The sequence below is a fragment of the Coffea arabica genome, chromosome 10e, assembly GCF_036785885.1.
Source record: "Coffea arabica cultivar ET-39 chromosome 10e, Coffea Arabica ET-39 HiFi, whole genome shotgun sequence".
Lineage (NCBI taxonomy): Eukaryota > Viridiplantae > Streptophyta > Magnoliopsida > Gentianales > Rubiaceae > Coffea > Coffea arabica.
Window position 1 is genome coordinate 3058082 of NC_092328.1, and position 12000 is coordinate 3070081.

General features: G+C 41.4%; 1 protein-coding gene and 1 long non-coding RNA gene across 2 annotated transcripts; both read left to right on the top strand.

The window, feature by feature from the left end:
* Nucleotides 1–5020: 5020 nt before the first annotated feature.
* LOC113712247 (uncharacterized) lies at nucleotides 5021–10955 on the top strand (the record flags this gene model as incomplete). The annotated part of the gene is made up of 14 exons (XM_027235573.2): nucleotides 5021–5379; nucleotides 5523–5710; nucleotides 5994–6098; nucleotides 6198–6269; nucleotides 6454–6601; nucleotides 7543–7625; nucleotides 7891–7946; nucleotides 8528–8664; nucleotides 8753–8843; nucleotides 8928–8993; nucleotides 9105–9327; nucleotides 10174–10275; nucleotides 10660–10745; nucleotides 10836–10955. Coding segments are annotated over exons 1-14 (1821 nt in total), but the record flags the coding sequence as incomplete, so codon positions are not given.
* Nucleotide 10956: 1 nt separating this feature from the next.
* Nucleotides 10957–11935, top strand: LOC140015365 (uncharacterized). The gene is made up of 3 exons (XR_011821997.1): nucleotides 10957–11392; nucleotides 11541–11632; nucleotides 11908–11935. It is a non-coding gene; the product is annotated as an uncharacterized lncRNA (long non-coding RNA).
* Nucleotides 11936–12000: the final 65 nt, after the last annotated feature.

The following is a 12000-nucleotide window of genomic DNA, read 5'->3' on the forward strand; positions in this document are numbered from 1 at the left end:
AGCTGAGCTGAACCCCAGGGTAAACTAAACCCCAAGTGGAAAGGACCGTACCGTGTTGTTGAGTTCAGCCGAAATGGATACTGTAAATTGGCGTACAGAGATGGATCTCGGGTGCCCCGCACTTGGCATGCTGAAAATCTTAAATTGTATTACCCTTGAGGGGTACGTGCTTTTAATTTTAAGTCTGAGTTATTTTTCACTTATTCCCATTTCATTACAAGTGAAAAATAAGGGGACAAAGCAGTTGTAAAGAAAAGAAAACTGAGAAGAAAAGAACATAACTCAATTAAGAAGAATGCAAAAATATGAAGTCAATTGAATTGAAACACAAGTACAAAAAGTAGAAGACCGAGGTCATGGAGCCCTGCCCCGGAGCCTTGCTCCCCCATAGTCTCTCCTCCCGCCTCGGCGTCCTGCTGTCCCTCAGTTCCTCCGCCGGACTGGTTCCCTTCAAGGCCATCACCGTCTAGGTCAAACTCCTGAAGCCATTTGTTGAACTCGGCACGAACCTCGGCTAGATCTTTTCCAGCCTGGATGCCCTCGGCCATACGGTCGCACAGTTCTTTGGCATCTTCGTTGTAGTGAGAAGCGTTTTGAAGGGACTCTAGCTGCTCAGAAGAAAGGAAGGGCATAGCATCGTTAACAGCCGACGTGTAGCCGAACATAAAGCTGGGGTGTGTGAGCTCGCCGAGGTCGTTGATGAAAGACTCCAACTTCTGGAAGGCCTCCACGGTAGTGACCCCGGCGTTGTGTATGGCCTCCTTGGTCGACTGTTCTTCTTGGGCCCTTCTTCCCCTCTTCTCATCAAGGGCAGTTATTAGCGAATTGTTCGCGACTTCGGCCTTCTTCCTCGCCGCCTCGGCTTTGTTGCGCTCCAGCTCGGTTGCCCTCAGCTTTTTTTTCAGATCGACAATCTTCTTCTGAAGCTCGGTCGGGGACTCGTAGGTTTCCATGAAATGCTCGTAACGTTGAATCATCTCACCAAAGAAGGCCGTGGTGGAGGCCATGACACCTGGAGTGAGCTTTCTGGCATAAATGCTATCTCGCGGCAACACCGAATGCACTAAAAGCTCCTGAGCGACCAGGGGGTTCTTGCAGCGGTCATTGACGTTAACTTCCCACTCCGAACACCAATGTGATCCGGAGTGCCTTTTGTCCTCCCCGACCGCTTTGGAAGACACATGTTGGAGGTTGAACAAAGAAAATCCCGTGACGGGGTTATCCGGGAACGCGGTCACGCCCTGACCCCGAGGTGGAGTGGCTATCGTGACCCCTCGAGAAGGGACTCCCATAGGAATAGCCGAGGCTCGGGAATCTCCTGGAGTGGCCGAGGTGTGTGAGTCTTCGCCCACGATCACCACGGCAGGCTCGCGGTCGCCCATCGCCGCGGTGGTCTTCTTGGGCGGCCTAGTGGAAGGCTCAGCAGCATCCTTTCGCTTCTTGGGTGGTCTCTTCACCACTTCGACGTTTCTCGAGGTTTTCAAGTCGAAAACCTTCACCACTGCATACTGAAAAAGAGTTAGTTAGAATTCAAGAAGAATGAATAAAAAAGGGAAATGAAAAAGTATAAGATTTTTGAAACCTAGAAGAGGAGAGGATGGGGTGATCCGAGCTGATCAGAGCTCGACTGATCCCGCCTTCCACGAGCACCGCTTTAGGAAAATCCCAGCAGTTAATTCTGAGGCCTGACCCCGTTAACTTCTGGAAGTTGCGCTCTTCTAATTTGCCCGGGGACGTCTCTTTGACCGAGGTGAGAGGTCTTCACCAGAATCCCCGACGAAAGTCCTCTGCCGGGACGAAGAAGAAATTTCTTTTCCATTCCTTTATTGAGTTCGAGGCATCTTCCACTAGTTTCGGACCTTTGTTTCCGAAGTAGAACCACCCCTACTCACTCCCTCTGTTCTTGAGCCAGTAACAGCGGCAGAAGAGGTTGACAGTGGGCTCTATCTCTTGATGTTGGCAGAACAGTTGGAAGCCGACGAGAACGCGAATTGCATTAGGGGTGAGTTGGGTGATTCTCACCCCCCAATACCTCAAGCAGTCCCGGAGAAACCTTGTTGTAGGTACTCTGAATCCGGCCTCCAGTTGGTCCACATAGATGGCCACCCTATTCTTCGGTGGCAGCGCGGCAGATTGATGTGGCTGGGGCAGGTAGATGCTGTAGTCCCTCTCCATGGATACTTGTGGACCACCCGGCTACGAAGGCTTGTCCCATAACACTGGTGAAGGTCGGCATCTGGCCGTAGTTAAGTGTGGCCACGTTCGGAGGAGAGGAAGGCTCTTGTACGCCCTCGTCCCTAGGGACCTCATTCCCGAGGTCGTCATTGTAAAGGATCTCGGCCTCGACCTCGATCTACTCATGCTGCCCTGCAGATGTCCCGATCGGTGAGACGCTTCAGCACCTCCTTCCCCGACGTCGGAAGCAGTTCTCTCCTCGGAGGGGTCAGGCCTCTCTGCCTCGGTGAAGTCAGGCCTCACTGTCTCTTTGTGTGTGCGAGCTGTCTAGCCATTATTACAAAAAAGAAAGAAGTAAACTTACTTTGAAGAAGCTGTTTAGAAGATAGTTGAAGTGAAAAGACGCAGGAACAAAGCTCTGGGGTGATTCAAGATTTTTGGTGAACAGTGAAACGATAAAAAGAAACCCCTATTTATAGGCAGCAGGGAGAGACTGAAAGGGCGGCACCTTTGGGATTCCAAGAAGTGCCTTCTCTCTCCCCTCATTAATGAAGATGCTGTTCATCTAACAGTTGATTTCCAGGATCCAACGTTAAAGCTGACAGCCATAGTCTCACCCCTCTCTCAGTCCCATCCACACAGTCCTGACGTGTCCTTGCTGTGTTGCGTATTTTACACGTTCGTTAGCCTCGGAAAGGAACGACCTCGGGAAGCCACGGTCTCGCCCTTCTCGAAGCTTGGTGGGCTTAGTGAGGATGGTCATTTCGACCCGGATAGTCCGAGGCCTTATCCTCTGATACCTCATGAGGCGCCAACTCGGCTCGTTACTTATTGAGGTGACCGTAACCCGTGTACCACCTCGGCTATAATCTTCAGGTCGTTAGCCGAGGTGACGACTGACTGATAGACACCTATAAAAGATAGGAAATGACACCTGACACGCTTGACATCTGATGGACGGCTGCTCTGACACACGCCGCCTGAACCTGGCAAATGTCCCGTCACTTTTCGTAGAGACCAGTCAAATCTACCAGATGCACTGACCATCTCAGATCTCTAGGGACCTGCGCTGCCAGTCCCTCATCCCGACCAATCCCCTATAAATACCCAATGTATCTACTAAGGTGGGGGATGACCAATTTCTGGTAAAGCAAGTCACTTACCCTCTCCATTGCTATATCATTTCTTTAATACCGAACTGACTTAAGTTTCAGAGTTACACCGGGGGATTCAGTCCCTCTTATAAATTAAGCAGGTGACCTCATCCCATTGAACTGCCCAGAATAGCACCCTTCTCCAGATCGGGAGGACCATTCCAGTAGGACAAGAATCACCTCTTCACAGGATCTCAATGACAAGTAAATTTGATCTAACTTTTAACACAAGGTGTCTCGACAGAGATCCCTTCAAGGCTTCTTTGAAATGTATTGTGAGATTCTAATGAGTCTGCTAACATTGGCGCAATCTGTTCATGTAATCCCCTCTCTTCATTACCAAGCATTACAACCAAGAATCAAAACACCTCATTCAGAACTACAGTCTCAATTTATTTGTTTTACAGACTCCTGACGCCACTAGTCCTTGCAGTATCGCATTACTGCCTGATAAAAATCAGGAGGATACACCTACTTTCCATGAAAATCTTTTGCATAAAGGTGCCAGTAGTATCAAACCATGCTATTTGTCCACTTAAAGGCTTACTTTTAGTGCGTGCTTAAGTTGGTGGCCTTACGGAATCCTGCATCAAGAAAGTTAAGATCCCTCCTAACGACAAAACCTCTCCGTCCCTCTCTTTTGCTGGCTTTTCTCATACTTTTGAATTCGGCCTGGATTGGTCAAGGAAGGATTTTAAAGGTCATTTGGTCCCATAGACATTGGAATGAAGAAATAGATAATCCATAAATTAGCTGTAATCTGCAATAAGTTCCTGTAACAACTCTCAGATGTATCTTGATCCTCCTCCTAAGACCTAATTGATCTTTGTGTGGCTGACCTCATTGTGTAGGCAGGATATACCTAAATGGCTGGTCATATTACTGGCCTGTGAGACCACAATTGCTACTTTTCAATCCCTTCATTTGGTATATGCATGGCCAGTTAGCTAGGATATGCAGGGGGGCATAGTCAATTGATTCACAGGCTGCATTTTTTCACACATTGAACAGTGATTTCTTGGCTCAACTTGATTCTGATGATTTTCCATTTTTTTCATCTGATTAACATTTCACCAACATCTCGGCACTAAGTGAGGAAGGGTGCTGGATCAAGATCTTACCTACGGAAATCTCTCTAGCAAGTTTTCTACCAGAAGGTTTTATGGGGAAAATATCTGAAAATGTGAACGATTTATCATAGGATGCTCTAAACTCTCAAGTCCATATTGAACTGTTGATGGAATTGGACATGCAAATATACAAGTTTTCTCCGCTCATGGTTTTGTACTACACTCAAATTCCAAACTTGTCCATTAAACAATTTGGAATTCTTTCACCGTTAGGTTGCCAAATTTTACAGGATAAAGAAACAATCCATTCATTAAGTTCAATAGTTCCAAAAATCCAAATTGAGCATTTTTTGAGCCATACAAGGCTTTGTTTGGACAGCAAATCAACTTTCAGAGTGGAACCTTAGATATATACTTGTTCATTGTCATGTAAAAGCATAAAAATCTTGTAGTAATGCCATTAAATCTTATCTATGCGGGAAATAATTCTTTCCTCTTAAAAGAATAAAATATTTTCACTAGTTATTAAAACCATAATTGTGTAATATCCAAGAAAAGAGAACTAAAAAAAATTTAACCAGTGTGCAATAAAATAATGGCGAGACAAGCTGAGAAAGAAAAACCCAAACCAAACCAATGGCACTTTCAACTTCATTTACGGCCATATCCGCGCTGACTCGCTACAGAAGACGCCACCACTTTAACCCCTTCTCCACGACGTCGTTTATTTCCTCCTCATTCAACCACATTTCCAGAAAAATTCAACTCCTTCGCACTGCTGCTTCCCACTGTCACACCCAGTCTTCACCCAAAATGTCCTCAGTAACCGCGGAGAATACTAAAATCACCGCCCCATACGGTTCTTGGAAGTCCCCGATAACTTCCGACCTTGTCTCCGGCTCCGATAAGCGCCTAGGTGGCACTGCCGTCGACGCCCTCGGCCACCTCTTCTGGGTCGAGACCCGCCCCAATGAATCAGGGTATATAGAAATTTCCACTCTTTGAAGGGTTTTGCAGGGTTTAAGTCGTCAATACTTCGTAGTAGCATAAGAGTTGAATAAATTTTTCTTTTTTACTTATTTTTATTCTATTTCATCTTTTTTTCTATGGTTGATGGGTTCAGACGGTTGGTGCTGGTGAAGCAAGGAGAAAAAGAAGGGGATGACCCTATTGATATCACCCCAAAGGAGTTTTCTGTGAGGGCAGTAGCTCAGGAATATGGAGGTGGGGCATTTAGGATATTTGGAGATACAGTGATTTTCTCGAATTACAAGGATCAGAGGCTCTATAGGCAGTCATTATCTTCAAAAGGTTTGATCTTTCACTTTTTCTCTTTTCTTGTTTTCCGTCCTGGGATTTTTTCCTATGCTTTAGCTGAATTAAAAACTGGGTTCTATCCAATCACCAAAGCTTTAAAGCTTTGCTTTCTTATGAGCACTGGTTCTAATTGCTTAGTTTTGTTGTTTTCTAGAATCTAATTTATTGTAGTGTAGCAACCTCTTAGGTATTGCAAATAGCCAGTAAATGATTGAGTTTTACTCAGTTTACTACTTTTTGTTTTGGGTTTAAATATGAGTACTTGCTCTGTTGGCAGATTCTGCTCCTTTGCCATTTACTCCAGATTATGGCAGACCGCTCGTGTCTTATGCAGATGGAGTTTTTGATGCACGGTTTAGTCGTTTCGTGACAGTACAGGAAGGTAGCTGTTAGCATGTATTTATTGATTTGAGGTTATTTAATCAACCATCAGAGTTAATTGTAAATATTGGTTAATTGTTTTAAATTTTATGTTTGACAGACTGTTGTGAAAGTGCTATGAATTCTATAACAACTATTGTGTCATTTGATATCCGTGATGAGAGCGTTCAAGGTAGGCTTTACATTGTCTAATCTCTTTTAGACTAATACCTTTCTTATTCTGTCTGTGAGTTGCAAGTATACCGGTTCAAAGATTGCTTCTTTGTTCCTTTAAGTTGCTTGTACTCTGATTTGTGTCGATGAACCATGATGATTGTTTCTTTTGACTTGTCTGGTGTGCACCATCAACAATGCAGAACCGAAAGTACTGGTTTCTGGCAGCGATTTTTATGCTTTTCCTCGTTTGGATCCAAAAGGAGAACGGATAGCCTGGATTCAGTGGAGCCATCCCAACATGCCATGGGACAGATCAGAACTTTGGGTTGGCTACATAAGTGATTCAGGGTATGCAGCAGTTTCTCTCTGAGGTGTAGGCTGTCTGCTTGAAACTTTGGATTGGTAATTTGACTGATAATGGGTGCATATTGTGCATTTTTATCACTGATAATGGATGTTGATAGGATGCACAATTATTTCAATTCTCTTTGCTTTTCCTTTTAGTGGAAGTCTTCTTTGGGTATGAAGCTTCTTGAAAACTTTACTTTGTTACTTGTGTCACAATAAGGTTTTTTTCATCCATTTAGTTAATTTTGCTTCCAAAAAAAAAAGAAAGTGTTTGTTTTGCTTCAAATATATTTGTATGTGATTGTGTTCTCGAGAAGGCAAATCTTACTTGTTGATGGCTGTGGCAGGCTTTTACACCAGAAAAAACGTGGAGAATTAAAAATAAGTAGAGTTCAAGAAAAACTTATAGATGTTCCCTGAAGATGATAAAGCTTTGATTTGAAACTTTATGTGGCTTCTTGTGTGTGAAGTTCTCTCCTTGTTTCCATGTCTCCACTGGCATGAAATTGGTAGTTGTCTTCATACGACTTTAATAACAACCCCCAAGATGGTCAAACTTGGACGTCAGTCCTTCATTCGCAGCTGAGGCATTTGCCTTTCTGATCTTTAATGCTATTCTTTTCTGACTAAATATTTGAACTCAAAGAAGGCACTTTTTTTTTTTTTTGGCAAGGTTCAACATAGTATGAGGATTTGTCTGCATAAATTCCCTTAGTTCCTTTGCACCAAGTAAATGCTGGTTGCAGATTTATGTAAGTCTCCCATTTAAGATCCGTCAAAAGACTTGTACTTGGATCCATCAAATGACTTGTGTTTGGATCACTGAGGTGTGAATTCTTGTTGGCAAATGCTAATTCCGGTATCATTGATAACCTTCTACGAATAAATCTCTCGTCTTTTGTCTTCTGTTGGTTATTTGAAATATTACTTTTCTGTAACAGAGACGTGCATACACGGGTCTGCGTTGCAGGTGGTGATCCAACACTTGTGGAATCTCCAACTGAGCCCAAGTGGTCACCTCAAGGTATTTCCACTAGCTTACTTTCTTTACTAGAAAACGAGGATATTGGTGTGGCAAATATGAGAATTTCTTTGCGCCTGTTGAACATGTCTAGTTTCCATTACAGACATTGGTATTCCTTCATCATATTGTAATAGGCATATATTGTGCATTCAACTTACTCGACTCTGAAATTCTTGTTTTATGTGGAACTGCTGTATAGTGTTAACTGTTTTAGTATCTTCAATGCCTCAAGACTGTGTGTTAATTGCTGTGCTTGCTATTGCAGGAGAACTGTTCTTCATTACTGATAGAAAATCTGGATTTTGGAATCTCTACAAATGGGTAAGCTTGCTAGAAAACTATCATTTTGAGATTTTCTCCCTATCTGCAATTTTTTGATAATCTGAGATGTTCCTAGTGTTGATACTCATGTCTTTTGTTGCTACCAGTTATTATTCAATTGTAATATGTGTCATTTGTTCTTTAAGTGTCTCTAAGATCACATTTTTGATGATCTCCTGGCAATTACTGCGAACCCTTGTTCATTTATCCTGAGTCAAATTATGAAGTATATCTTATCAACCTTTTGGGTCGCCTTCGCTTCAAAATAGGTCTGACTCACCTAAATACAGTTCTAGTTGGACAAATGCACTGATCCTCTTAAAAGTTTGATATGATGCCATTTTTAGGGTGCTCCTTGACTTTTCTTCACTTTCTTCTTTTCTTTTGTGTGTGTGTGTGTGTGTGGGTGTCTGTGCGCTTGTGCGTGCATGCATGTGTGTGTGTGTGGCGGTTTGGGGGTGATGTGGCAGCATTGCATGTCTGTTATCAATCAGCAACATCCTTTTCTTGTGAGATAGGTTGGATTGCAGTTTGAGTGACTCAAAGTTGATTGTAATATGATGTCATTTCATTGATAACAGATTGAAACTTCTAATGAAGTGCTTCCAGTTTACACATTGGATGCTGAGTTCGCAAGACCTCTGTGGATTTTTGGCATGAATTCCTATGATTTCATCTTTGATAAAGATCAGAAAAACCTCATTGCCTGCAGTTACAGGTTGCCCCTAGGATTGTTTTCACAACTTACTTTATTCCTGTATGATTATATCCTTTGCAAGTATTAATGTTGTGTGATTGATATGCAGGAAGAATGGCAAGTCATATCTTGGTATTCTCGATGCTGCCCAGAACACTTCATTGTCAGTTGAAATTCCATTCACGGACATTAACAACATTGTATGGTGATGAGACTTTATGTCTGTTGCTTTAAAATCCTTTAGCCTAGAATGATAATGACTGAAAGATTTGTTGCTATTATAGACTTCTGGGCTTGACTGTCTATACATCGAGGTAGCTTCTGCTGTTCATCCATTGTCTATTGCGAAGGTGCTGACTTCTTTTCTTGCTCATATTAAAGCATATTATGTTATTTTGATTCATACTTTTCAAACCCATGATTTCAAGAGTTTGTAATGGTTGTTCTTTCTTGGTTGGCAGTTGACTTTAGATGATCATAAATCAAAAGCAGTTGATTTCAAGATCATGTGGTGTTCTTCATCCATTAGTTCAATTGACAAATCATATTTTAGCATGCCAGAAGTGATAGAATTTCCAACTGATGTCACTGGTTTGAATGCATATGCATACTTCTATCCACCTACCAATCCCATTTATCAAGGTTATCTAGAAGAAAAGCCTCCACTACTATTGAAAAGCCATGGTGCGTTTTGGTTCTTTTGTGTGTGCGCGCGCGCGCGTGAGATTTATCCTGCAAAGTTTTTATCTTTGTCGAAATTGTTTGAAGCCTTGGTATCAGAAATGATTGGATTTCCCTGATGTGGTTAACAAGGATTTGGGACATTTTAGTCTTAGATATTCTATCCTGTTGAAAGTTGTCATGTTTACATGTTGGGGGAATCCAGCTTCACATGTGAATTTGCAGGATTTTTTTTTGTGGAAATTAGCTTCTGTATCTTGAGGGTAGATGAGTTGCTAACACTACATGGATATGGTTTTTTGTTTGGCTTATTTGTGGGGGGAAGTTCCCACTGTGTTTACAGAAAAGATAAACTGTAAGGAATGATGCACGACCTGGGTTTGGCCCTGGTGTGTTCCACAATTCTTTAGACATTGGTAAAAAAATTGTGTGTTCCACAATTCTCTAGACATTGGTAAAAAAATTATGTCTTTTTTTGTCATCAGACTGCGACTTAAAAATGTTTTGCCCATAATCATTGTATGCATTTTCCATGCCAAATACTCTAGATGAGATTCTTCTGGTTGAATAGTTGATTGGTTAATTATGTTAAGGATGAAGATTCTGATTTTAATGACGCAAATATCAGCTTATTTCTAAGTTTAGAACTGGCTAGTTGATGACTTTGGGTTGGTAACTGATTCTTAGTCCTTTTGATGAAATGATGGTAGTAAACCAAAGCTTAATGCTTAATTTTTGTTCAAGAACTACGTTTCATAGATAGGAACCTTTATTAGTTTTAGGCTAGTCTTAAATTAGTATTCGTGTTATTCGTTGACTTCAATGAAATATGTTTTTCAACTGCTATAGGAGGCCCTACTGCAGAGACACGTGCTGTCTTAAATCTTAGCGTGCAATATTGGACCAGTCGGGGTTGGGCATTTGTCGATGTTAATTATGGTGGAAGTGCTGGTGGGTTTTCATTCTATTTATTCATTCTTCAGTATCTTCTAAAGTTTCAGCAAGATTACTATGACATACATTGGAAAGAAAGAGGTTCTGTGCAAGGAAACATTCTTTTATCGTGTTGGCACTAGTTGGCAAGCAGGTAGTACTTTACTGAGCTTATAGCTGGAGAACTTGAAGCACTTGATTTGCTGTTTTGTTTCAACTGCTTATTGTTGGTTTTTGGCGTTCCAAGTATTTTATCTCCACTTACTACTTAAACTTGCTAGTTTATCATTTTAGTTTAATGGCATGAAATTATCCATTTTTAGAGTATGTCTTTTAGCCATCTTTTCGACTTATACTCTTTACTGATGTCCAATCCAACTAATTGCATTTCAAAATTTAAAGGTTACGGCAGAGGATATCGAGATAGGCTGTTAGGACAGTGGGGAATTGTCGATGTTAATGACTGTTGCAGTTGTGCAAAGTTTTTGGTAAACGATAGTTTCTTTAATTCCACTGAATGATGGAAAATGCCCCTGAATATCTGGTTAGTTTGTCCTGAATTTTGTTTGATGTTCAAGGTTGACAGTGGAAAAGTTGATGGTGAACGGCTTTGTATTACTGGGGGCTCTGCTGGTGGATACACAACATTGGCAGCGCTTGCATTTAAAGATACATTCAAAGCCGGAGCTTCCTGCGTTTGTAGCTTCAATTTCTACTTGCAGTAGTGTACATAATCTTTTCCCTCAGATCTATCAATTCTGATTAGTTTCTTCCCACGTAAACAACTGAGTAAAGCTTCTTTCGGATTGGTGAGTACCATGTGACCCTATTTGGCTGGCAATTCACAAAAACTCTCTTTCATTTATGTAAACATAATGGTTTCATTAATCTTAAAGGAATCCTGTCTAACTTTTGGATTCTGTTCACGTTTATTTTTGTAATTATCTTGCTATTGTTGGTTTTCTGCTCTAGATTCTTTTTTTTTTTTTTTTTTTTTTTGAGGTATGCATATTGGTTCTGCTTCTGAAGTAATGTTTTTTCTTCACATTCTTCTTTAAAAAACAGGTAGCTGACCTGAAGTTGTTGAGATTAGAGACTCACAAATTTGAATCTCACTACATCGACAATCTTGTTGGTAATAACTCAGTTGCATTCTTTTACTGTAAGCGAATCACAATTCATGCATTTCTTGCTCGTTTCTTCAAAATATTCTGTTCTTTGGAGAGCTTCCAATTGCATATTACTTGACAACAAACTGAGTACACCTTTTGAAATTGTTGCAGGAAGTGAAAGAGCATATTTTGAGAGGTCACCTATAAATTTTGTTGAGAAATTTTCATGCCCAATAATTCTATTCCAAGGATTAGAAGACAAGGTGTGAACAATAGTGATTATACCTGCCTTTCTTACAATACTATTATGATTATTCTTCTTTTCAATGCTTTTGGTGTTTGCGGCTCATAACCGACAGAAAGAGAACATGACGCTATTGCTTGTGTGAGGAACAATTAAGATGTTGTCATCCATCTTGAATGTGACTCTTCTATGACAATCAAAATGAGGTTCCTTTTTCTTGGAGTAGCTTGTTTAAACCGGTCATTGACATAATCATGTAAATGCATTCAATCATTATTGGCCTTCATTTTGCAGGTTGTCCCCCCTGAACAAGCACGCAAAATTTATCATGCACTGAAGGAAAAAGGGTTGCCTGTTGCTCTTGTAGAGTATGAAGGAGAACAACAT